Consider the following 25,793-nt stretch of genomic DNA (forward strand, 5'->3'; position numbering starts at 1 on the left):
TGGGAGTGCTCTTGGTGTGGGTGGAGACATGCAGGGTGTGCACAGATGTAACACTTGAACTGTTCCAAGAACGTCACTGATTGTCCAGCGAGATCGGTGAACCTTTCCCCCGAAGGGTCCACACTTACATACGCTGCCGAGGACCCCACAGAGAACCGTTGCCTTTCGTTGCTGCCCAGAAGCCACCAGGGGCTGGTGCAGGACCCAGACCATTGTGCCGTCGAGAGGGCAGTGCCAGGTTTCTCCGGGCTTTCTTCTAGTGGGGAAGGAAGACGCCGATTAGGGCAAGGGGTGGTGTGGAAGGGGCACCCGTGTTTCTTGCCCACTTCCGGGCTGCCACAGCTGCTTTCCACCCAACCCACAACCCAGGCCTCAGTTTCCCTGCTTCACCTACGCAGCCCACGCCTGCCACGCTACTGAACTCTGCGTGGTGGTACCAGGCCCAGATGTGTGTGTGTGTGTGTGTTTTTGGGGGGGAATGGGGACTCCCTGCTTCATTTAGGGGTTGGCTGCTGCCCGCAGGCTCTGCCTCGTGCAGCAGCTTCAGAAGGACTTTCCCTAGAAACTCCGCAAGTTTGGCACCCTGACGATCGGGGTCATTACCCTATAACAGCACTTCATTTCCTTCTCCTTACTTCCTATTAGAGAAAAAGCACCCAACTTGTTACAGAGGAGTATGACTATAGACCTCCTGAAGTTCAGTGGATGATCCTAGGACCCCAGGGTTAGACTCCTTCAGCACTGATGTTGGAAAGGGCAGCAGGCAGAGAGCCCGAGGGTGACCCCAGCTCTGGAGGGGGGTCCTTCCCAGCCATAACGTCAAAATACTTCACTATTGCGCTGCAGCACTTGGTGCTTCCCTGCGAACGGCAGAAAGGTGGTGGAAAGGTTCAAATGCCCAGGTCGGCCTCTATCGAAGCAGGCCAGCTGGAGTTCAGTTTCACAACCGCTTAATAAAAAGGAAACAAAAAACCCAATGTGACCAATAAGTAACTTAATAACTTGGTAAACTTCCCCCTTTTGCTTGTTGTCTATCCCAGCACCACGTGATGTCCAGCTGAAATCCTCTGCGCAACACCAGCTTTTAGCTGTCTGCAACTTGCCGCGGTTGCTTGGGCTGCAGCACGTGTGTGTGTTTATTCACGGGGGGGGTGTATATATATGTATATAACATGCACACATATAGACAGATACACACATACATGTGTACACACGTATGTCTGTGCGTGTGTATACATACACGCATGTGTGTGCGTTTTTCTATACAGGTGTGTGTATGTATGTGTGTGTTTATATACATGTATACACATGTATATGTGCATATACGTGTGTTTATATACAGGAGTGTGTGCATATACACACACACACACATACAGATGTGTGTATATATGTATACCTGTGTGTATCTCCAGATGCACGCGTGTGTGTCTATCTGTATATGGGTGTGTGCGTATATACCCGTGCACTCCTGTGTATGTGTACATCCGCGGGCGGCCCCGGGGCGCCGCTGTCCGCAGCGGTGTCGCCCAGCGGCCCTCCTGCCCCACGTTACATACGCCTTTCTTTCGGATTTTCCGTTTTCCCAGCCAAACGAGCCCCAAGCCCCGCTCCGCCCCCGCGAGGCGGTGCAGAGCCAGAAGCGGCCCGCTGCCGGCGAGCACCGCCCCGCCTTTCCCCCGGCGGCGCGACAGTTGCGGGGGCCGGGCCGGGCCGGGCGGCTCCTCCTCCCGCCGCAGCCGCGCGGGGCGGGGCTGGCTCGGGCTCCGCCTCCTCCTCCTCCCCCCGGCCGGGCCGGGCCGCATGGGCGCCGCGCATGCGTCCGCCCGGGCCGGCCCCATTGTTGGGCCGGGGCTGACGTCCGGGGCGGGGGCCGGGCCGGGCCGGGCCGGGGGCGCTGGCAGCAGCCGCAGCCGCCGCAGCCCGCTGTGCCCCGGCGCGCGGGGCCGCCCCGCCCCGCCCCGCCCCGCCATGCCCGGCTCGCTCTACCAGCCCGACGGCGGCGAGGCGCCGCGCTGCCCGCCCGGCCTGGCGCTGCTGAGCCCCGCGCCGCCGCCGCCCGCCGAGCCGCAGCCCCCGCCCCAGCCCCCGCCCCCGCCCCCGCCCGAGCCGGGCAGCCGGGGGTGCCCCGCGCGGGACGAGGCGCTGCGCTTCGCGCTGGACCAGCTCTCGCTGCTGGGGCTGGACGAGGAGGCGGCGGCGGCGGCGGCGGGGGAGGCCGAGGCCGCCGGGCCGGAGGAGGCGGCGCTGGGCGGGCGGCCGCGGCTGGAGCCCGGTGCGAGCCCCCCCCCGGCCGCCGCCCCCGCCCCGGACGCCTTTGGCACCTTCCCGCTGCCGCACCCGCACCCGCTGCTGGCCGAGCCCATGAGCCTCCTGGGCAGCCGGAAGAAGAGCGTGAACATGACGGAGTGCGTCCCCGTGCCCAGCTCCGAGCACGTCGCCGAGATCGTGGGGCGGCAAGGTAACGTCCCCGCCGCGGCCCCGCCGCCTCGCCCTCCCCCGCCCGCGGGCCTCGCTTTGCGGCCGAGGAGCGGAGGTTTCTGTTCGGGTCAGTTCCAGCTCTTGGTTTCTTTCCTGCTGGGGGGGGCGACTCTTTCCCCTTCTCCTAACGGGACTTGATGAGCCAGCCGTCTTCCCCGGTGCCCGTGGGGCGGCTGCTACTTCCCGAAAGTCTGTGGTGGGCCCTGCCGTGCAGGACCAGCCTCCCGGGTATTTATTTAGTTTGCTATACGGGATGTCTCCCCTGGTGACCGTCATGTGCCTTTTTAGCTAGCTCAAGCTTGGCGGATGGAAACGGGACAGATCACTTCTGTACACTGATTTAAAATGTCTCCAGGAGGGAGGTGGACATCCCGGGCTGCGAGAATCTGTCACAAAAGGACGCAAGGGCACGCCTTGGCACTTGGGCAGCGTGTCCCCGGCAGGCGCCTGGAGCGGGCTTTGTTCCTAGAGATTAGGAAAGACCCGGTCGTCTTTCAGGCCTGCCTCGCAGGAAGCCCCGCCGCACGCCTGGGGGGGAGTGGGATAGAGGTCTCTGGTTCTGCTTCTTTTGAAGGCTGACCTCCAGTGCTTTTGGTCTTTCCACCCTCACTTTTCAGCCCGGACCGCGCTCCCGCTCGGCCCTGGGGAGGGCTGCGACTTGCGCCGATGGTTTCCGTGCAATCGCTGGGGGTCGTGGGGGTCCGCGTGCATTTTTCCTGCTTGGAAGTGGGGTAGTGTGGCAGCCCCATTGTTCTCTTTGTTAGCTAGAGCCATGCTGTGATTAGCATGATGACATCATACTCCCCGCTTCCCATTGGCCTGCTCCGACGCTCCAGTCCATTTGCAGGCGCACGCACAATCCCAGTTTGCACCGACTGCTCGGCCTCAACTTTCTGTGCTTCCCCCTCCGCCACTGGAAGCCGCGCCGTGGGCTCGGAGCAGCGAAAGGTGGGCGCGATCGCTGGCAGGGCGATAGCTGGTTAACTGGGGGCTGGCTCTGATCTCTCTCCGCCGCTTGTCCGAGACCACGGGGAATAGCAGTCTCATCTCTGATCCACCCACTCGAGGGAATCAGGGGGTGGGGGCGGGGGGGCGATTCAGAGATCCGATCCGTTTCTTCGGTCTCTTAGGATGCAGCGGGATTGTGGAGCAGTGCCCCACCCTTTCTTCCCGTCGCCCAGATCCACCGTCTGTCTGGGTGTTGCTGCTGCACAGAAGCCCCAGTCCTAAAGCCTCATAAGCACATAAGTTTAACTTCATCAAGGGCTGAAGTGCCAGCCAGCACCCCCTGCCCCCAGTGTCTGGTTCAGGGAGATGATGCCTGGAGACCTGTTAAACATTAAAACCCCACCAGCTGCCAGAGTTTAAGCAAATAAGCTGCCCAAGGGCATTAGCACTCAATGTGACTTCAGAGTGGCATGCCACGGGGGAAAAGGGCTCTGGGACAGCGGATGCAGAGCCTGGAGGCAGCTACAAACTTGGGCCAGAACTGGCATGTGGTTCTCCTCCCGCCCCAGCCCTCCAGCAGAGAGTGGCTTTTTTCATCGTGCTGCATTCGCCGTCTCGCCGGCACTTTGGCTCTTCCGTGCAGTCTGGGCCTGGTGCGCTGTGGCCCCTTTGTGCCAGCTCTGTTGGCCCAGGAGAGGCTGAGAGTCGTGGCAGGTTTGGTTCTCGAGGGACTCTCCCTCCACGCATCTCTGTGCCGTCCTGGATGGAGGGCGTGGGGTCTGACCGGAGCATCTTTGTGCTCTAGCTGCGCTCAGCTGTCAGAAAAGCCCTTCAGGCGTCAGGAGACGAGGGCACGCTAGGGCTGGCCGAGCCTACCGCCACTGGTTCCAACCACCACTCGAGGCCAAACTGTGTCAGACCCGGAACAGGCAAAGTGCAAATGTGACATGCTGCAACTTTTGCTTCCTCCAGGTTTTGCATCCAGCTCAGCTTAGCTGCAAAAATGGATCTTCACATGCCTGTCTGCCTGGATCTCAGACCTGCACACATCCGCACTGCACTGTGGCCCAGGGGTGAGATCAAACGTTTCTGGCTCCCTGGGTTGTTCTTGGATTGGGCTTTTTGGTTCAGGGTCCGCTTCCATATTTATCTTTGGCCGTCTTGGCGTCCCCCATGGGCTGCACCAGCAGTGACTGACTTGAGTTTCGACAAAATAGCATTGTCCTAAGACCCCTGTGCGCCTGCTGTGAAACTACTTTACTTTAAAATCCAGATGCCAGGAACTCCAAGACTCCACGGTCAGACAGGTGAATGCTAATTGTTGTCACGGCCTTGTGTTTTACAGCAGAATCTGCTTTAATGGGACGTCCCGATAGGTGACCTCTCATTCCAATTAATTGGACTTCCCCGGTCAGAGAAGGTAGCGGAAAGCCAGTGCTGACCTACATGAGCACCAAACCTGGGCTAAATGACTTGAGCTAAGATGTTGGTTAACTAAAGAAAAGCACCTTTCTCTGCCTCAGTTTCCCTGTCTGTAAAATGGGGAACTGGTTTATCTTTATTCACAATATACACTGAGGGCAATCACGACTGGAACCCGGCTCTCCTGACTTGCTGCTCTCGGGCATGTCTTCAGGCCAGGCTGCGGGTGTGGGGGATGAAACCCGTGACTTGCCTGAGGCCAGAAGGAATCGTTTTGGGCAAGAGAGAGAATCGGGGATGTCATGTCTCCCAGTTCTCCCACTAAGCCACGCCTCTGTGTCCTATAATGGTTTCTCCGTTCCAGTTCCCTGAACAGTCCCATGGCGTACACCCATGGCCACCTTGGTCCCTGAGACAGTTGTAACAAGGAAACAAGCTGTGATTTGGGAAACTGAGTGAGGATGAATGCACCTTGGGAGATCTCGGGTTGAATGCAGCATGTGGGACGAAGTCTGCTGGCTGGAGCAACCGGTGGCCATTTCTGGCAGTGGTCATGCAGTCCAGAGGAGCGGGGCGGTTGTGTTCAGAGACTGCCCCGGCCTGAGCATGTGGGGGTAGGCTGCAGGTCAGGACCGAGGAAGTTTGGCAGGGCTTTCCACGCAAGTGTCTTGGAGCAAGGCCTGCACCTTCCCATGCGTACAAACAGCAGCCAGCACATGGGGGAGCTTGCTGGAGCGCAGACCCCGCCCCACGGCTTGCCCGGTGCCTGGTTACTCAGCAGGCTGAAGCACTGAATAGACTGCACGTGCCAGCGCGCGGGATCCCAGCTTCCCCGGCAGACAGTGACAGGAGCCTTTGCTGTCAGGGCTGATGCATGACATATGCTGCTCGCTATGATTTTCCCCCTCTCTTTTTCCTTGTCTGTTAACCCAGTTGTTCCCCGGGGCTAGCGGTGACCCTGCGAGGCTGGCCTCTGCTATGTAGAGCCAGCGTGTTCATTTTCTAACTACAACCAGCTCCATTCAGCTCGGCATAGAGGATAATGAAGCGCTGAGCGAAACGCTCCCCCTCCTTCTCCCCCTCCAGTCCCCCACATCGCCTCATCCTAGCACAGCAGTGGGCTGGAGGGTGCTTGGTAATAGTATAAAATGGCTTTGTGTCTGGGAGGCTGGCAGGGAATGGGGATCGTGGGCTATTTCCTTCCCCTCCCATCTGACTCCTTAATGCTTTAAATGGCCCATGCTGTTACCACCAGGCAGCTGGGCCCAGAGGGATTCTGCTGTCATGCCTTTGCATGCAAGCCCATTCATGAATCTCGCTGTGGGAGGGGCTGCTCAGTGCATCGCCATGGGCATTAATTGCAGCAATGTGGTCTGATTTCTGAGCTGCAGAAGTGTAGTAGTATTAATAATGGGATCGGCACGGAGGGGAGTGTCTGAGCCAAGGAATCAATGGAGATTGCAGTCGCGCTGGGTTCGTCGCTGCCGGCACCACATCAAGGTTGCTTCCCTCGTGTCCTGGCTTTGTCAGAGCATCTGGCAAAGACAGACTTGTGACAGCCACCTCCCCTGGCGAGGCGGGGAGGGCTACCACAAGCTGGAGCGGGGGGGTGCTCCTGGGGCTTGTTCTCAGCTCCGAGCCCAAGGTCACGCAGTGACGTGGTGAAGTCACTGCCTCGCTCCATGACTTGGTTTCGCTGCCTGCTATCAGGGACAGCTCTTATCTCCCTGGAGAGCTGCAGTTTATATGGAGAGCTGGGACTTGGCAAGAGAGGTGAAACCAGCAGCTCTGACCCTGCATCGGGAGCTTGTGCTTTGTGAGCGAGCTGAGAGGCCTTCTCTCCACTCTGAAGTCGGTGCAGGTGCCTGTGGACTCTGCACCAACAGGACATTGCTCTCACCTGGGCCTGCTTCTGCTTTACTTGTCTCTGCTTGCTAAGCCCTGAGCCTGCCTCTAGTCTCTACCCCAGCTCTGCTGTGGCAAACCAAAGGAGCACTCAACCATTTCCCTTTAGTTGCATCTGGACTTCCCTTCCCAGCTGCGTGTGTCTGTTGGTACGAGCAGCTGGGGCCAAAACTCCCAAGCTCTGTTACACGGGTTGATCTAATCTCTGTAGCTTCCAGCTGCTAATTTTGCCTCTTATTCATACTTCTTCCTCTGGGGCCTTAGGCAAGAGGTACAGCCCCCCTGCCTCAGTTTCCCCACTGTCCAGTGAAGCCACAGAGGTCCATACCATCCCTGCCTCTCCCAGTGGAGGGCTGAGAGGAAGGTGAATGAACTGCTGCTTTGCAAAGCACTTTGGAAGGGAAAGAAATGCCAAGTGGTATGGCGGAGGTTCTGTGAAGTGACAAAAGTGGTGTGCATTACCTTCCCCCCTTCTCGTGCCAGCACCGCCTGGCAATACTGTTGTGCAGAAGATGTTGGGAGCTTTGTTGCACAGGATGGTGAAGCTGGGGGAGAGAGGGGCTTTGCCTCCTGCGCGAGCCCTGAAGATGACATACCAGTCCAGGAGCTTTCCTGGTCCTGCTGGCAGGATGAGAAGTACTGGCCACCCCTGTGCCAAGGCGGCACTGCGTTCCCAAGGACTCTCCCAGTGTGATTTATGGGATCCTGAGATGAGCCTCCTCAGACCTACACGTACCGCTCGAGATGGGACCGTTGCAGCCTGCTCTGGCCTTGGTCTTCAGGGGCGCTGACTGCAGGAACACGTTGCCACGCTCTGTGCAAGCCTTAGAGCCGTGGGGGAGCCTGGTGCCATGTAACGTTGAGTGAAGGGAGGGTAACATTGTGTACAGCGCCTTGGTCAGACTGAACGCAAGGAGCAGGGATACCCAAGTGCAAAGGCGCCATGCGCTGGGTGGGATGGTCTTCTCCCCGCTTGGCTTCCTGGCCTAAGCGCTTGGAAGCCTGTTGCTTTGGGAGCTTGGTTGCTAGCAATTTGGAGCCCAGGGGAGGAGGCCTGTCCTGTCCTGATACCCTTCCCTCCTCTGTGCTAGCCCTGGTTTGCATTTGTGGAGTGGCTGCATGTGCTTGCACCAGTGACACATGACCAAACTCCTGCGATAGCGATGGAGGGGTGCAGTAGTCCTGGTCTTCCTTGTGGTCGTGGGGTGACAGCAGGTTCCTTCTGTCGCCAGAAGTAAGGGAAGCAGTGCAGAGGGTTAGGGTTAGGCTAGCCAGTGACCTTGCTCTCCTGCCCTCTCCTCCCAGGTTGAGGGGACAGGGACAGGTCTGAGCCAAGAACAATGAGCTAGGGTGGAAACACGGCTCTGCGCTGCTAGTGCAAAGGGGCTCCGGGGTTTAGAGCCACCCTGCACCCACCTCCATGTGTGACTGGCTTGGAGCACTGAAAGGGGAATGTTTTTTATCCCAGGGGCCCTTGGAAATGAGGCATCGACTGTCCCCCGGTTCCTCACTACCCTCGGGAGCAGCTCAGACGGGAGCAGGCTTGTCAGATGTTCACATCTAGCCCTTGATATTCCCATCGCATCACGCTGTCTGCACTGAGGGAGCCCCCTGCGCTGTCCCATCTCTTGGGGCACTTTGCAGCGGTGTGAACCTGGGGTCCTAGCCACCACTCTAGTGCCTGTCTTCTCCTTCTCCAGCTTCCTCTGCATATATTCTTCTTCACTTCCTGTCCTAAGCTCCTAACAGTTTACAGCAAAGCTATGCGATTCCTGCCCCGGAAGTGGGGGGAGTTCACGAGTTGCTTATGTGGTGCCTACGCGTTGTTGTGTAGGTCAGCTGTAAAGTGCATTGGCCTCCTTTTGGGGTGAGATGGGATGAGCACGTAGCTATCTCATGGTGTCACGAGGGGACACACCCCTGTTGGGATGCAGCCAGTTGGCCCCAATGGCGCTACGGGGATGAAAGGGAGCCTGCCTGCCTGGCAGGGGGAAGCAAGGCAGGTAATGTCCGGATGCTAGCAGGTGGTCAGGGATTAGGAAGAGGGTTTCCAGGGTTTTCAGAGAAATGTCCCACATAAGCCAGCCTGATACTCCTAGAGTTATGTGCGGATATGGGTGTGGAGCTGGGCGTGGATGCTTGAGCTTTGTGCACAGGTCTCTGCCTCCCTCGATCCCTCTGGGCTGAGGGAGGCCTCCCGCTTGGGACTGCGTGTGCTGAGCCCCGTGGGACTGGAGCCTCTGGGCGCCGTTCAGCACCCACTCACCTGCTGGCCTGAATTGGGGCCAAGCACCTCGTAAATCCCCAGAAGAGATGTACCCTGCAGCGGTCAGAGCTCAGGGGCCCTCCTGGGTGCTGCTGATTTTCCTGCAAGGGGCGGGCCAGCTGCAGAAACAGAATACCCCGGGGCATGGCTCTTCTGGGGCCTGGGTGAGAAGCCTTGGTTTAAGCAGGAGCTTGCCTGCTTTAAACATACCAAGGTTTTTCCACTGGTAGCCAAGTCTGTGCCCCTCTCCCCTGCTCCAGGCCCCTCCTGCACGGCAGGTCCTGACAGCGCTCTGCGGCCTTTCCTCCCCTGGCATACTTGCTGCCCTGTTCCCCCATGGAGGGCTAAGACCCTTCTCCAGTACGGATGGGGTCATCCCAGCTGGCGAGGAGCATAACAGGCCCTGTACCAGGCATGGTTTCCTCGGGTGCCAAGTGGGGGTGCCTCAGCACGTGGATGGATGCGAGGCCAGCGAGCCGCATCCTGCACTGTTGCCCTTTGCACAGCGGGACGCACTGTGGTGAATTTGCAGTGCAGCTTTTGAATGTCTGTGGGCGTTGCCGAAGTCCACGTGCCAAGCTCCAGGTGGGTGCATGTTCCAGCTGCTCGGCCCCTGCTGCCTGGTGCTTAGAGGAGAAAACATCCCAGCTGCCCCGTAGCATTGTGGCAGCTGCCTTTGGCCCATCCACTTGGCCGTTTCTTTGCTTTTCAGTAGAGCACCTCAGCATGGACGTAGGTCCCATTGGAGGCCAAGACCTGGTGTGTTCACAAATATTGTACCGGTGCTTCTCTGTACTTCTTTTTCTCTGACTGATATCAGGGGCTTATTGCCTGCAGAGTCACGGGAGCCCTAGGGCACCAGCGGTAACTCGGGAGTCGGTTGTCTCCTATAGACTGTCCTCTTGGAGGAGCAAAGACAGACACCTTCAGATCATGAGCAGAAGCATGTTAATGGCTGTGTCGCTGTAGCAGCGGTGACTCTGTCCCAGGTGGGTCATTCCTGCTCCTGACAGATCCCAGTAGTGCCCGGCCTTCTCTTGCACTTTGGCAGCAATTATCTCCCTTGCCAGGCTTAAGTGTGTAGTCTTGAATTGAAATGGCTTGGTTGTTCCCAGCTCAGACACCCTTTGATCTTGGCCAAATTGCTTCCCCTTCCTTTCAGTTTCTTCCATCTGCAGCACAGAAACGTCCCTGTCTCCTTCCCGGAGGGACAGAAAGGCATTGCTTGGCACTGTACAGTGGTTCTTACTTTCAAGGTGCCTTGCCCCTTGGCACCAAGTGTCTGGAGGAAGCTCTTCTCACCCCCTTGTGACTGTCCTTGTGCAGAGGGGACCTCCCTCACACCTGCAAGTGCAGGGGTGACACAGTGCTCCCATATTCCTTGCAGCAGCTGCTCATGCCCATCTCCTGTTGCTGCTGACCCAGTTCCTGCCCTGCCACGTACCACTTGCATCACTTTGGGCAAGTCAGATGGATGTCCTGCTGTGGCCCACATGATGAGAGGCCAGACTAGCTGATCTTGATAATCATAACTTCACAAATGTCAAGGACAGATAGGAATACCCTGCAAACCCCTCTTCATTTGCTGCCCTAGCAGGGGTCCTTTCTTCTCACTCCTGTTGAGTTGCCCATCTTGACCATGAGCCTGGGGAGCAGGTACCCCTTTGCAGGGGTAGCATTGGCCCATGGACAGCCAAATTGCACAGAGTTGCCTCTTGTGGGTTGCTTTGTGTTCATTCCCTCTGCCAGAGTCATGCTGTATCCTACGGGGCAAACTGCACAGAGCCTAGAAGCCAGAGGGCAGGTGCACTGCCCATACCGCTTCTGCTTGGAAGAGGCCAGTTTCCTGCTGCCTGGAGCACGGGACCTTTTCTTTGCAAGGTTTCAGGCTTAGCCCCTATGAATGGAGCTTGGCTTTGGTTTTGGAGCAGATTTAAAAACTCTCTCCACTGTTGTGCCCTTGAGCAAACTCCTGCAGTAGCATCGGTTTCCTCGCGCTGTTGAGCTCTTACACTGCATCTTGTGTGCCAGAGACTGGCAGTAAAAGAGTAAAGATTGGTATGCAGTAAAAGAGTAAAGATTGGTATTGTTACAGCCAGAATGAAGCACAGCCTTCAATACCCAGGCTAGGTATTGAAGTTGCCAGTGCCTTACTGGTGGCATGGGGAGCATGCATGCGAGCCCAGCAGCTCTCATACCAGCCTTGGCTATGTTGGACTTTGCAGTGACGTTGTCTTCCCTGAGCTGCTTGAAGCCTCTGGCTGCTTTTAAGATCCTGAGAACAGCGAGAAGCATTTTCAAATGTGTGTGCAAGGTGGCACCGGGGGAGAGAGGGATCCACAGGGCAGTGCAAGGTGGACACCGTGGGACTTGCACGGCTGCCACACTCGGTGCTGGCTTTTAAACCCAGCCTGATGGAAAGCCTCATTCTGTGCTGCTTTCCCTTTTGCAGCATGAGTGCGAGTGTGGCCAGGTGGGAAGGGTGGCCCATTTCCCACGCCCTTTGCAGGTGGAAATGACAGGGCAAGGTGTGGAGGGGCGCACGTGAAGCCTCAGCATCAGCTGTGTCTCCTCCGAGTGAGGGGCAATTGCCTGCAGCTTTCCCTATAAAACCAAAGGGCTTTCTTTATAAAACCTCCCGGGGAGTTGGGCTGTTGGACAGTTTTCAAGTGGCCCTTACTGCTTGAGAAGGACGGCGCACATTAAAACCTAGTCCCCCGCCGCTCGGGAGCCCAGACGGGCACAAGAACATTCTCTGAGCTGAGCCACGGGCACAAAGGCAGCAGAAAGCTTGGAAAGCAAACGTTGCTGACTGATGTCCTAGGACCCAGTCCTCTGAGCGACTGAGCTCTCGTGCCTTCCTTCGGCTCTGGCAGGCCCTGGGCGGCCGGACCGCCTGCACAGCCGGCCAGTTAACACTGGGTGCTGGGATTCCCCCTGCAAGAACCTCCCAAATGGCACAAACCAGCTCAACGAGGGGGGCTTTTCCCCTCCCGCTGCATGTTGCTGATGTTTCTGGCCCCAGGAGCCCAGAGGTGCAAGGTGAGGATCCCACTCCTGTGGTCGAGGCATCGCTGGCATAACCTAAGGGAGCTTCAGTGCCTCAAGAGCCGGAGCGAGTCTGCCCTGACATCGGTTTTGCACCCAGGTGGGCCGAGAAATGGTTAATTTTGCTGGGTGAAGCTCCGTCTGAACTGCTTGTGCTGACGCCGTGTGCTCCTTTTTGAACTGGACATGCTCCCGCTTCCGGGGAGATGGAGTCCCACAAGCTTAATGGCTCTTTGTGTGGCGTTTTGGCTCCCGCATCTCATTCCGGTTCCTGGCGAACTGTCTGAATTGCCTCCGTTCCCCGAGGGACGCAGAGTCGATGGAAACATGTCAGGGGGAACCCTGGCATGTAATGAGGCTGGAAGGCAGAGAGGAAACTTCCTTTGATACGGTCCCAGCGTGACTGGCGTGATGTCGGGCCGGGAGCGGAGATGCATGTCTCCTTGAGAAAAATGCACTGAAGAGCAGCTCCTGTTCTGGGGCTGCAGCCATCTTGACATGCGGTGGGTTCGTTTGCATGTCAGTGCCCCGAGAAGTGTCTGAGCAGAGCTGACGGTTGCCTCCTGCCAACCAAGCAAGCGGCTGGGTACTTGTGGAGTCCTTCCCCACCTGCCAGACAGGACAGGTAGAAAGCCACCTTTCCTCACCGGTGCTGGGCAAGCTTTCCTCCCCAGCCTTTCTTGCCACCTAGGGTCTAGTGGTTTACCGGGTGCAGCGATATCAGCAGAAGCGCCAGGGAGGGAAGCCTCCCCCCACTTCAAGCCATGGGATACTTGGTGCTGATTCAGAGCTTCGCAGTCCTCGTGTGCAGGCGCTGAGGTCTTGCCCGGGGCAGGAAGCCAAGCCACCCACATCCCCATCTCTTATTGCCGTCTGTATGACCATAGGTAAAGTCTCCATCTCTCTGTCCCCCTCCACCAGTTGGGGCGCAAGCCCACCCGGGTGCCAAGTGCTGCGAGAGCGTTGAGCTAAGGGAACTAGGAGTCTTGGGGTCAATCCTCCCAGCACCCGAGCCCCGGCTGCCTCGTGCTGGCTCGAGTTGTGGGTACAGGCGGGCAACCGCAGGTGGCAGGGGAGCACGCGTGCAGCAGCTGGGGGGGCCTCGGGCTCTGGGAGCCCCTCGCTGTCTCAGACACCGATCAGAGCTGGAAACGTAACCTCCTCTGCCTCAACACCTGGGTCTCTACAGACTAATCCCACTGCAGTGTCCTGGCTCATAAGTATACTTTTCCAGCTGGCTACTGCAGGGACCAATTCCTGCTCCCCCACTGCCTCCAGCTCTAAATTAGGACAATGTCAGGCCACCCTTTTCCTTTGACATGCCTCCCGAGCTCTTCCCCGCCCCGGTAGCATATTTCCAGTGGTTTAAACAGCTGGGTTTCACAGTGCCTTGCATCCAGGGGCTGCCAGAATCGGAGTCTGCTGTGTTGGAGAGGGGTGAACTCAGGTTCGTCCGATGGCTTGAGCCCAAGAATGTACGGGGGGGGCGGGGGGGAGAGTGCTGCAGGGGCATCCCAGCTGAGCGCCGCTGGCATGTGGAGCGGATGAGAGATCTCCAAATGGCTCCAGGACAACCCTCATAATATTTAGCCTTTGCAAATATTCACTCCCTCACGAAACAGTGGGGAGGGTCATTGGCTTTGCAGCTTCCAGATCCAGCTGTGTGCGCTTATTAGTCCCTCTCGCTCCCCTTACCTCTCCCAAGTTCACATCTGGGTGGGTGGGAGAACTTGCGCTTGCCAAGAAGCCCCAGCCCTGAGCTGTGCAAAGCTGCTGGCATACCAGATCCTCCCAAGTGCAGGGGAGGTGGAGGCTGGAAGCAAAGAGCCTGGCACAGCCATAACTCGCAGGCAGTCAGCTGCATCTAATCCTGGACTTGTGCTGAAGCCGGCATTAACTCCCTCCTGTAATTTGGGGTCTGCCACCCATCGTGGCTTCACCTGCAGCAGGCAAGCGATGGAGTGTAGTGTTTGGTGGGTGCGTGCATCTTGGTAGCACTGCATTACCCCACATTTAGCACACGGCCAGCCAAGAGTGAAATGCTTTGGGGGTTTATTTCTGTATTTGCTGTAGCACTGGAACGGCAGGTTGGGACTGCTGACCCCATAGCCATGGCGTCTGCTCAGTCCCAGCCCAGGCTTGGGGAGATGCTAGCCTGAGCCAGGGGCTTGAGAAATACATCAGCAGGGTTTTGTCTCACCACTCCCATGTACAACTTCCTCGACCTTCTGCCCAGCCTCTCGCAACTCAAGGAGTAATGCAAGCCCCGGGGTGTTTGTATTGCAGGCAAAACACTGGGGCCCTTCCCAGGGTTGTGCCTATCCAGTCGTTACCTTGTGGATTCCCATCACAGCCAGGGGAGCTGGATGGAACTATTTTCGCTTCTCTGAAGTGGCTTCCAAATGCCCCGGGGAGGCCCCGCAAACTCCCTCGCTCTGGGGAGGAGTCGGGGCTTGGAGCCTTGTGTGTCCTGAAAAGCAGCTTTCCTGACACAGTCCTCCAGTGCCCTTCCCTGGCACGGCCATGCCGCTCCAGCCCCAAGGAGGTTAACGCCATCCCCAGCTCAGTGCCAGCAAAACCAAGGCCGTCCCCAGCTCGGTGCCGGCTCGGCCTCCGTCTTCACCGCAGGAGTTGCCTGGTGTAAGCAGACTGGGGTGATTGCACTCCAGTGAAAGTTTTGTGAGATGTCTGGGCCTACGGTGGGTGCCCGCTGGGGAAAATCCCTGCCAGCCAGGACCCTCCTGGGAAGACTGTGGGTGACGCTGCCACCCCAGTTCCATGGGTGATCTCTGCAGTCTGCAGCCAGGGAGTCATCGAGGGCTCGCCAACACCGTATAGGTGTTGTCCCCTGCTCCTTCCATGGACAGCTGTCCCTACCCAGCCCCCTTTCCCAGCTCCAGACAACCAGTGTGCACAGGCTGTAGTCATACCTCAGTTCCCCACATTCAAACCTAACCCATTGCTCTCTGTGGCTCTTTCATTGCAAGGAAGCACATTTGGCAGACCTGAGCCTTGCTTGCGAACGAGCAGGAGAACTTCCCCCCCTCCTCCCCCTGAGGATGGGCTGGGGTTTGCAAGTGGGTGTATAACTGCGATTGGAAAGCAAGGATGTGGCATCGAAACATGCAGGCTCACTTAGTTTGACAATTTTTTTGTGTTAATTATTCATGATACTTAATGCCCTAGTAACGGTGCACTATATCATCTCAAAATAGTGAAGACCTGATACAGCCTCTGCGATTACATCTGTGCTGGGATGTGGTGACAGAAGCCTTTTTTTTTTTCCCTGCGGGTCGAGACTGCTCTGGTTTTATTAATACAAAACTGAGCCTTGAACCTCACCCTGTGGTTCAGGCATCACCAGGAATTTACAGGCTCCCTATGTAACCTTGGCCAAGTTATTTGGCCTCCCTGCACTTCAGTCCCCACTTGTGCAATGGGGATAATGGCATTGTCTTGCCTCGGGGGGGGGGGGAGGATTAAACACACTAAATGATTTAAGACACAAGAGACTAATGGGACCTAGGCTAGTACTATAGAACGGGCTGTCAACTTTTTCCAGATGTGGGCTGGAATTGCCCACCTGAAGTTGGAGGTGGGCGCAAGGACTTGGCCACTGCTGCTGCTGGTCTCTGCGGGAGCACGGGGAGTACCCTCAGCTGAAGCCCCTCCGCTGCCAAAGCTGCGGGCTGGATCTTGCCCTCTGGCTGCAGTTTGCCAACCCTGCTATAGAAGAGTAAGGAGCTCCGGCCAGGGGTCCTGGTGCCAGTGTCACTTGTATTGTTATCCCTTGGGAACGCCAGGTATTTGTCCCAGAGCATAGGGCATTTTTCTTTTCCCATTCTGTGTGTCCTCTGCTCCCTGCCAGAAGGGTGCTGGGCCTGGCCTGGAGCCCCTTGGTATTGCTGCCGTACAAAACAAAGCATGTTCTGGATTCTGGGTTCTGCCGGCGGGAGGGGGCAGAGGTTGATTTGCTCCACCTTGCCTGCTGGGAAGGAAGGGCAGGAAGCAAGTCTGAGCTCTGGAGGTGAAATGCATCGCTTCTTGAGCCATAATGCAAAAAATTCATAAAATCATAATAAAGTCGGGCTGGAGAAGACCTGTAGAGGTCATCTAGTCCAGCCCCCTGCCTAAGGTAGGATCATCTCTATGCAAGCCATCCCAAGCACATCCTTGTCTAACCTGTCACCTAACTACACAGGCAACCCTGTCATACAAGCACGAAGCACAGCACCCTGACCTGCCACAGGTAAAACAGAGGGACGAGCCCTACTGCTGCAAGGGTTGTTCAAATACGTTCCTGAGATCCAAGGAAACAGAAGGCAAAAACTCCCACAGTCCATACCAATTTAACCACGGGGTACATTTCCTTCTTGATCCTAAATATGGCCATTGGTCTAGCCCCAAGTGGAGGGGCAAGGCCCTTGAGCTTAGGCCAGGATCCTCTGGGTTTTAGTCCCAGCAGGGGCATTGGCACACCCTAGTCAAAATCCCCAGCCTTGACTAGCCCACACCCAGTGCTTCTAAGGAAGACAAAAAAAAAAAATAATAATCCCTGCTGCGTAGCAACTGGGGAGGAAATAAATTCCTTCCTCACCCCATGTGGCAACCAAAGCCCAGAAGCATAGGAAATACCGGTAACAGAGCGCAGGCGTAGCTACGCCTAGATCATTCCTGACCAGTGCTTATCCAACCTCATCTTGACCACCTCCAGTGATGGAGATTTCCCAGCTTCCCTAGGCCGTCTAGCCCACTGCCTTGCTGTACTGACAGAGAAAAAACTGATCTACTTGAAACCTGTTTTGCTGCAACTTCAAGCCATTGGTCCTTGTTCTGCTCTCTACATCTGGGGAGAAAAGGTGTTCTCCCTCTGTATGGTGGCCCTTCAGATATTTGAAGATTGCTGGTGTGTCCCCTGTTTGGCATGTTCAGCTTACAGAAATGGCATTTATTTCCTTCGACAAGTCCTCCTATGACTGGCCTTCCAAGCCCTTTATCATCTCTGTCACCTGTCTTTGGACCCTCTCCATGTCCTTTTGAAGTGTGGAGCCCCAAACTGTACATACTATTCTGGATGAGGCCTAAACAGCTATGAGCAAACAAGAACCGTCCTCTCTTGTCTCTTGTACCTAATGCGCCCATGATGCAGCCCAGAACTGCATTCGCTTTTGATGCAGCCACATCACAGCTGCAGATTAGTTGACTCTGGGATGCACCAAGGCTCCTAGATCCTTTTCTAAAATGCTGCCACCCAAGCCAGGTGTCACCCATTTTGTATTTGTGTTCTTGATTATTCTTCTCAAAGTGCGGCACCTGGCATGTGTCAGCATTGAACTTCATCCTGTTGGCTCCAGCCCAGCTTTCCAGTCGGACAGGATCCTTCTGAACTGTGCTCCTGTCCTTCAGCGTGTTTGCAGTCCTTTCCAGTTTCACGTTGTCCGCGGATTTGCTCAGGAAGCTTTCTAGTCCAGCATCCAAATCTGTGAGCACATTGAACAGCACCGGGCCCAGGACAGACCCTTGTGGGACTCGACTCAAAACCTTTTGCCAGTCCAACTTGGATGTACTTTATAATTTGCTTTTAGCTATTGAGCCAGTACCAAGTATCCCATGACTTGGGTTAGACAAAGCTACTTTGTAGTAGCTTTGTCTAACGCACGTTTCTCCAATTTGTTTAAGAGACAGTCACGTGGGACTTGTCAAAAGCCTTGCTGAAGTGCAGATACACTACAGCCACAGCATTACCTTCATCCACCCACCTGCCTGTCTCGTCGGAGATGGAGATCACGATTCCTTATGGTATGGCTCCAGTAACTTCCCAGGTATCAAGGTGAGGCTAACTGGTCTGTAGTTCCTCAGGTCTTCACTTCTGCATTTTTTTAACGAGGGGCACTATGTTGGCCTTTGTCTGTCATCTGGTACCTCACCCGTTTGCCATGACTTCAGCTCAGGGCTTTGAGACCTCTGCTAGTTCTTTCGCTAGTCCGGGGTGCAGTTCATCGGGCCCTGCTGACTTGAATTCATTCAGACCACCCAAAGCTCTCTTGACTGTTTCTTTTGTTATCTCATCCCTCAACGTGTCCCCTTCTTTATCCAAATAACCCTTGCTTGCTGTCTGGTTGCAGCCTAATCTTTTTGGGAAGATTGGGGCAAAGTAGTTGCTGAGCAGCTCTGCCTTCTTTGCATCTTCTGTTAAGGCTACTTACCAGTGGACCCACAGCTTCCTTGGCCTTTCTTTTCTGGCTAATGTATTTATGTCTTCTTGCTGTCTTTGACTTGCCTTGCTAGGTGAAGGTTTTTTGGGTTTTTTTTTTTTAACTTTCCCTTCCTGATTTTTCTTTAATCTATGCAGGTTCTTGTTATTTCTTGGTGTGCTTCCTTTGTGACCTGCCCATCTTTCCATTGCCTTTTTGCTTTCCTCTTTGCATTTGAGGCATTCTAGAAACTCCTTGTGCAGCCACATCGATCTTTTGCCGTTCTTCTTGTGCTCCCATTGCATTGGCACTGTTGTTTCTTGGTGGGCTTCCAATACCATGCCTTTTAGAAGCGTCCAGCTGTCCTGGGCACCTTTTATCCTTCAGTGCCTCCCATGGCACCATGCCTACTATCTCCCTGAGTTGGTTGAAAGCCACCTTTGGGAAATCCAGCATCTTATTTCTACTGACGTCTCATGCCTTCCTAGTTTCAGGATCATAAATTCTCTTATAGTGTGATTGCTACCTCCCAGTTGCTTACCACCTTCATGTTCTCTATCAGCTCTTCCCTACTGGTGACTACAGGATCCAAAATAGATGATTCCTGAGGTGTATCTTCCACATAAGGTAGCATCCTCCACATTTTTATGTTTGAATGTCTTCTTCTTCCAGCAGATGTCTATAAAATTGAAGTGTCCCATCAGTATCATCTCATGACCTTTTAGATAATTTTGTCACTTCCTTGAGGTGCCTCTTCCACCTCTTCTTCCTGGCTTGGTGGTCTGTAATAAATCTCCACTGTTATATTGGCACTGTATCTTCCCCCAAATGCATTCTAATTTACCATCTTCCTCCTGAACCAGGGATCAAGTCTGTATTTGTTGACATGCAAGGCAACAGCAGCAGTCATAAGAGCTGTTCCACCAAGTTCCTGTGATACCAGTAAATTCACAGTTCTTTTCTCAGGCTCTTGTTTGTACCCCATGCTTTTTGTATATGTATCCATGTATCGGACATATTTTGCATCCCAACTTACTTGTTTCACCTTTGCATCGCGTGTTGCTTCCCTGTGTCCCTTTCTGGCCTTTTCCCACAGTTGAGATGCTTCTTCTCGTCCTTTTTACCTTTCGATTGTTTGTTCCCACGGGGGGGGTTTGGCTTCCCATTCTCCATGAAACCTAGTTTAAAGCCTTCCTACAAGGTTGGCCAAATGGCACCCAAAGATACCCTTTCGAGGTCTGGGTTGATGGATCCTGTCTCTTTGTAGCAGTCCACCTCCCCAGAACATCTGCCGATTGTCGAAGCCTTCACATCTACGCTGCCATCTCAGCTACACGTTTTCTTGCATGATATGATGGTCCCTGTTAGGGGCCTTACCTTCGACTGGGAGGATCGGTGAAAACAACACTTGCACTTCAAGCCCTTAATCCTCCTGCCAAAATCCTCAGTGTCATTCCTGGCTGTATCATTCATGCCTACATGGACAAGCTGGGAAGGGTAGCGGTCTAAGGGCTGGATAAACTCTGGCACCCCTTCTGTGATATCATGAATACAGGCTGCAGGCAAACAGCACACCTCCTAACCTGGATGACAAATTGGCGCTTCTGTCCCCTTCTCGGTGCAGTGGTTCTGGAGCCTCCCTCCCTGACGTTTTTCTTCTTCCTCTTGAGACTGCTGGGTCCTCTGGGTCTTGTCAGCTGATTTCTTTGCCTCTGCCTTTTCCCCAGCTGTGCAGAGTGCTTGAACATGGTTGCTGACTTCAGTCTGTTCCCCTCGAATTTGGGGCACCCTCCTTCTAGTAGTCGCATGTTGTCACTTCTCTTCTTTCCCCTTGGGCGCTCCAGTGCCAGCCTCTTGTGACTCCTATTCAGGAAGCCTTCCTTTTCCCTGGCAGCATTTTACCTGTAGCCCTTCAGTGGATTCTTCCAAGACGGGCACCGGTTCACAGTTGGTGCAAATGAAGTGGTCCTGACCCTCTGGGACTAACGAGTACGGCACGTCCCACACAAGTCAAGAGCTGCTGATCCAGTCTCTAGTTATGCCTCCTGTGCTCCCTGGGTGACGTCTCGGCTGTAGCAAATGAAGCAAAGAAGTGGTGGAAGCCTAGTTCGCTCTCCTGCTCCCTCCTGCAGTGAGCTCACTCGCCGCTCTCACAGTTTGCAAGGGGCTGCCTTTTAACAGATTGCCTGATCTGGGCCTGCCTGGCGCTGCCCCTTAATTAGCTGTACCAGCCCCGCTTGAAGTGAGCTGGGCCACAGCTATAGCATCAACCCTGTCAAGCAGTCGCTCCAAAAGCAAGCACAGCTTTGCCACCAGCCCCACAACTTGGACACCCAGAGTTTCTGGTCTGCAGAATTGGCTCCTCGAGGCTGTGCCACTGCCGAGCTCTCGGTCTCCTCTTGCGGCAGCTCCCAGGAAAACTCCCTTGCTGTTTGCTGCCAAATTTGAGTGGTGGGGAGTGGATGCAATAATTGAGGCAGAGATGGCAAATGCAGCCCATGGGCAGGGCTTGATCAGCCTTGCAATACAAGCATCTCCGCACTAGCACCCAGAGGCCCCAGTGTAAGCAGGGCTCTGGTGCCAGGTGCTGTACAGACTTGTAGTGAGGAATGGCCTCAGGCCTGAAAATCTCCATGCACAAAGCCAAAATGGACAGTGAGAGAGAGGAAACCAAGGCACAGAGGGTAAATTAGTGATGGGCCTGGCATCGCACCACAAATGAGCAGCAGACCTGGGAGTAAAAGCCAAGTCCAAAAAAAAGAAAAGGGTTAGTGACACATGCTTTTTTTTTGGATCAGGCCCCTTGCTGTAACAGTGATGGGAGCCCCTAAATTGAAATCAATTAAAACCCCACCATTTCATTTTAGGGGAACTAAACCCCTGTCGCATGTACCAGCGGCCCACAAGAGCAGTCAGTGTTAAGCAACAAGCCACAGCTCCTTCCGCACCCCGGGTGAACTTGCAAATGCCGTCCAGGTACCAGCAAAAGCCACAGCACTAGTTAATGTTTGCACAGTCCAGCAGGATGCCGAACAGAGGCAGCGAGGGCAGGTGCTGCATTATTATGGTAATGAGGCAAGCGGTTTTGGGGAAAAAAAAACCAAACCAGGAACAACCCCCCTCTCACCTTCCCCCCAAATATGCTCCTCAAAGTGGCATATGGAATAAAATGAAAAGCCATCGTGGGCTGGGGGCTGAGTGTCGCTGCCAAAACAACCAGAAACCCCTGGGCTCTCCTTGCTGGAGCGCCCTGCATAGACATAGACATTTGGGCTGGAAGGGACCCTGGAGGATCATCGAGTCCAGCCCCCTGCCCCAGGGGCAGGAAGTCATTGCAGTTGAGGACATTGCAGCTCTGTGTCACGGGCGTGGAGGCTGCTCCCACTCTGGGTTTGCTTCTGGCTCAGCAGCAGCAACAGTATCTCTGGCTCCAGAAAGAGCTTGTTCGCTCCTCAAACTGCCACCGAGATCAGTGACTCCGCTGCGTGCGCAGCCAGACCTTTCCCATCCATCTCCATGGAAGGCACCCTCTTTGTACACTTTGGCTACCAACCAGAGCAGTCGCACCCATGTCTGCGTGGCCCAAGCTCCTTCCTGCTCCCTCTTCTTTGTTTGCTCACCTGCTGCTTGTGGTGAGGGTTTTTAGCAATGAGCACTGGGGGTAGATGTTACCTCTGTGCTGTGTCGGTTTAATGAGACCCTGCTCCCTGCTTCTGATCCCTGCCGTAGAGAAGAGGATGGTGAAGAGCCTAGCAAACCCTGGTAGGCCTGTGTATTGTGAACATAGGTGGATCTAGGATTTTGAAAAGGGGGGTGCAGATGGTGTCATGCATCTTCACATACAATGCAAATCATTTTTCTCCTGGTAAAAAAAGAAACCAGAAGCTATACTAAGCAGACAAGGTCTTTTGTTTGTTTTATTTTTTTTATTTAAAAGATCTGATATACTAAGTTATACTAAGCAGACAAGGTTTGTTTTATTTTTTTTATTTAAAAGATCTGATATCTTTTATTAGACCAACTTAAATAGTTGAAAAACAATTTTTAAGCGAGCTTTTGGATAATAGAAGCTATGCTAGGGGCCTAGGGCTATAGTATTCAGTTTAAAATTCAAACAAACTTAAATACACCTTTATTGGAACGTGCACTAATTTGCTATATGTAACTTCCTGTATTTTGGATTAAAAATGCAACCAACTAGGCAAAAGTACTCAAAAGATGTTTTTTCTTTAGTCCTATGCTCATTAAAATTAGATGTCAGGTTTATAAAACAAACCTTCCTGAGCATTTTGATAGTGGACCCATTGCTTCACTGAGAGTTATTTCTAGACCTGAGTTAAAACAGTCCAAAAGGCTGTGAAACAGTCCAAAGGGCTCCATGACCAAGAGCAGCTAGCACAGGGGTGGGCAAAACGCGGCCTGCCGGGCCATTCAATCCAGCCTGCGGGGCCCCTAGAAAATTTAAAAAATTAATATTTATCTGCCCCTGGTTGCTTGTCATGCGGCCCTTGATGGCTTGCCAGAACTCAGTAAGCGGCCCTCTGCTCAAAATAATTGCAGATTGTAATGAGCCATGAAGTGAACTGCTGTCTGATGGAGGGTGCTGCCCCTGCCAGGCAGTTTGGTTTAAACTTTGGGTAGAGCAGGAATCAAAGGAGGGGAGAGTTGCACCAATGCACCCCCCTGGGTCTGCCCTGATTGTGAACTAGCTCCTCCAGCGCACCAGAATTCATCTGTGAGCTGCTCGCTGCAAAGCTGCAGGTGTCTCCAAGGGCTGCGTGTGCGGTCACTTGGAACGATGGCTTCTCCACACACTTGAGGCCTGCTGATTTCCTGTTCCTCTCCCCCCACCGCTCTCCTGGCCCAACCAAGTGAGAAGCGGGGTGCAACTGGTCCCCACCTTTAATGTGGCACTTACCATGTGTTGCTTTTGTCTTCTCTTTGTGATGCAGGTTGCAAGATCAAAGCTCTGCGTGCCAAAACCAACACCTACATCAAAACGCCAGTCAGAGGAGAGGAGCCCGTCTTTATTGTCACCGGGAGGAAGGAGGACGTGGAGATGGCCAAGAGGGAGATCCTTTCAGCAGCTGAGCATTTCTCCATGATCCGGGCGACACGCAACAAGGTCAACGGCTTGACGGGAGCCATGCAGGGCCCTCCCAACCTGCCGGGACAGACCACCATTCAGGTGCGGGTCCCCTACCGTGTGGTAGGCCTGGTGGTGGGGCCCAAAGGGGCCACCATCAAGAGGATCCAGCAGCAGACGCACACATACATCGTCACGCCCAGCCGAGACAAAGAGCCTGTCTTCGAGGTAACGGGGATGCCTGAAAACGTGGACCGGGCCCGGGAGGAGATCGAAGCCCACATCACCATGAGGACAGGATCCTTCATCGATGTCAACGCCGACAACGACTTCCACTCCAACGGCACCGACGTCTGCCTCGACCTGCTGGGCAACACGGCCAGTCTGTGGGCCAAAGCACCCAACCCGGCCCGCAGGCCCTCGGCCGGCCTGCGCAACGACAGCCTCAGCTCCCTGGGCAGCGCCTCCACTGAGTCCTACTACAGCGGGCGGGTGGCGGACACCAGCCCCACCAGCCCCTACAGCACCAGCAGCGGCTTCACCTTCGGCGACCCCCCGGCGCCGCTCGGCTCAGAGGAGTGTGACTTTGGCTTCGACTTCCTGGCCCTCGACCTCACCACGCCGACCACCATCTGGTCTCCTTTTGAGCGCTCCAACCCGCTGCAGGCCTTCAGCAGTTGCTCCTCCGTCAACGGCTCCCAGCGACGCAACAGCAGCATCAGTGGGACGGCCACCCCCCGGCACTCTCCGACCCTCCCCGAGAGCAGCGTCGCCCTGGACCACCCCTTAGCACGCCGCATCCAGAGCGACCCGGTCAGCACCTTGTCCTGGCTGCCCACTCAAGGCTCGCTCTCGTCCTTCTCCAACAGTACGGGCTACTCCTCCTCCTCGTCCCTGCCGGGCAGCATCTCGGCCACCTCGGGCTCCCCCACGGATTCCAGCAGCTCCGACGGGCCCCGCAAGAGCTCCCGGGAGTGCATGGTGTGCTTTGAGAGCGAGGTCATTGCCGCCTTGGTGCCCTGCGGCCACAACCTCTTCTGTATGGAGTGTGCCATCCGCATCTGCGGCAAGGCCGAGCCGGAGTGTCCCGCCTGCCACACCCCGGCCACCCAAGCCATCCACATCTTCTCGTAGCTGTCCGTCCAGAGCCGGAGCGGAGGGCGCCCCCCCCAACCCCTACAACACAGCTTTTTAAAAACTTTTAACTGTTTAAATCAACCTTTTTATTTAACGGATCAGACTGGGGACGCGGGGGGAGGGGGAAAGAGATGCTATTTCTCACTGGGTAGGAAGCTGGAGGGAGAGATGGTTGGGGGGGTTGGACAAAATGGGCGTTTCGGGGGGGGTGGGGGGAGAGAAGGGACAGAGGAGAGCGCCAGGAAAGAGGGGTGCAAAATTGCCGAGGGGAGAAAAATCAAATGTTTACAGAATAGCTTTAACTCTGGGTCCAGCCACAGGGCTGGGGCAGAGAATGACCAGCTGTTCTTCAACAGTTCTTTCCAAATAACAGTATTCAGTTTGCAAAGTGAAATAAACAAGACAGAAAAGGTCCGGTTGCACTTTTTATTTTAGGACACACAAGGGTTGTCTTTATTTTTTTAAAAGCATTTTATTATTATTATAATTTTTGGTTTTTTGTATGTACAGTAGTTATTTTTGGACAGTTATATGTTATTTATATATATATATATATATATAATGAATATATTTTAATAAATATATATATTTATTATATATATGTATATATATATATAACCTTCTTTTTTGTAACAGTTCTAGCTTCTATTTTGCCAATGTGAAAAACTGCCCAAAATGCATTGAAAAGGCCAGTGTTGTGGCCTGGGGAGGAAGGGGGAAGAGAGGGTTGAAGAAAGCAGCCGAGGGATGGGGACCCAGGTTACCCACATCATGTCACACAACACAGTGATTTCTATCTCCTTTTTATTTTGTGGTTGGTTTTTTTTTTGTTTTTTTTTTGTTCGTTTGTTTGGGTTGTTTTTGGGTTTTTTGTTTGTTTGTTTTATTTTTTTATTTTTTACCTCTTCTGTATATGTAGGGAATTTATAGGGAAATATGGACTTTATTGAATAAATTTTAAAAACTAAAATATATTTTATTTTAAAAGAAAATAACGGACCTTTGACCTTACATGGCTAAAGTACTGATTATATATTTGCTGAGCTGACTTGACGGTTATGAAATTGTATCAAGAGTTTTATTTTTTGACTTCAAAGCCTTCTTAATAAAGACTTTTTACTATATATGAATATACATTTCATGTGCAGCGTGCTGTTCTCTGGTAAGTCCCCCCCCAGCATTCACAACTGCGCCTGCTTGGCTTTCCAGAGAAATATTAGCTTGGTGTGACCAGGTCATGGATACAAACCTGCTGTGCTCCCCCCAGACGTGGTTGGATTTCAGCAGCGTGGTATGGGGGTTGTCGCGC

General features: G+C 54.4%; 1 protein-coding gene across 2 annotated transcripts; it reads left to right on the plus strand.

The window, feature by feature from the left end:
• The first annotated feature begins 1,841 nt into the window (after positions 1 to 1,841).
• On the plus strand, positions 1,842 to 25,620 carry MEX3D (mex-3 RNA binding family member D). 2 transcript variants are annotated; one of them, XM_090027152.1, is made up of 2 exons: positions 1,842 to 2,545; positions 23,214 to 25,620. In XM_090027152.1, the coding sequence occupies exons 1-2, from the start codon at positions 1,969 to 1,971 to the stop codon at positions 24,479 to 24,481; spliced, it is 1,845 nt and encodes a 614-aa protein (XP_089883278.1). In that variant the 5' UTR covers positions 1,842 to 1,968; the 3' UTR covers positions 24,482 to 25,620. The 2 variants fall into 2 exon arrangements, with proteins under 2 accessions (XP_089883278.1, XP_089883279.1); XM_090027153.1 differs by having other exon boundaries at positions 1,845 to 2,458.
• The last annotated feature ends 173 nt before the right edge of the window (positions 25,621 to 25,793 follow it).

Source organism: Crocodylus siamensis, chromosome 14, assembly GCF_052110815.1.
Source record: "Crocodylus siamensis isolate JL-2025a chromosome 14, ASM5211081v1, whole genome shotgun sequence".
NCBI lineage: Eukaryota > Metazoa > Chordata > Crocodylia > Crocodylidae > Crocodylus > Crocodylus siamensis.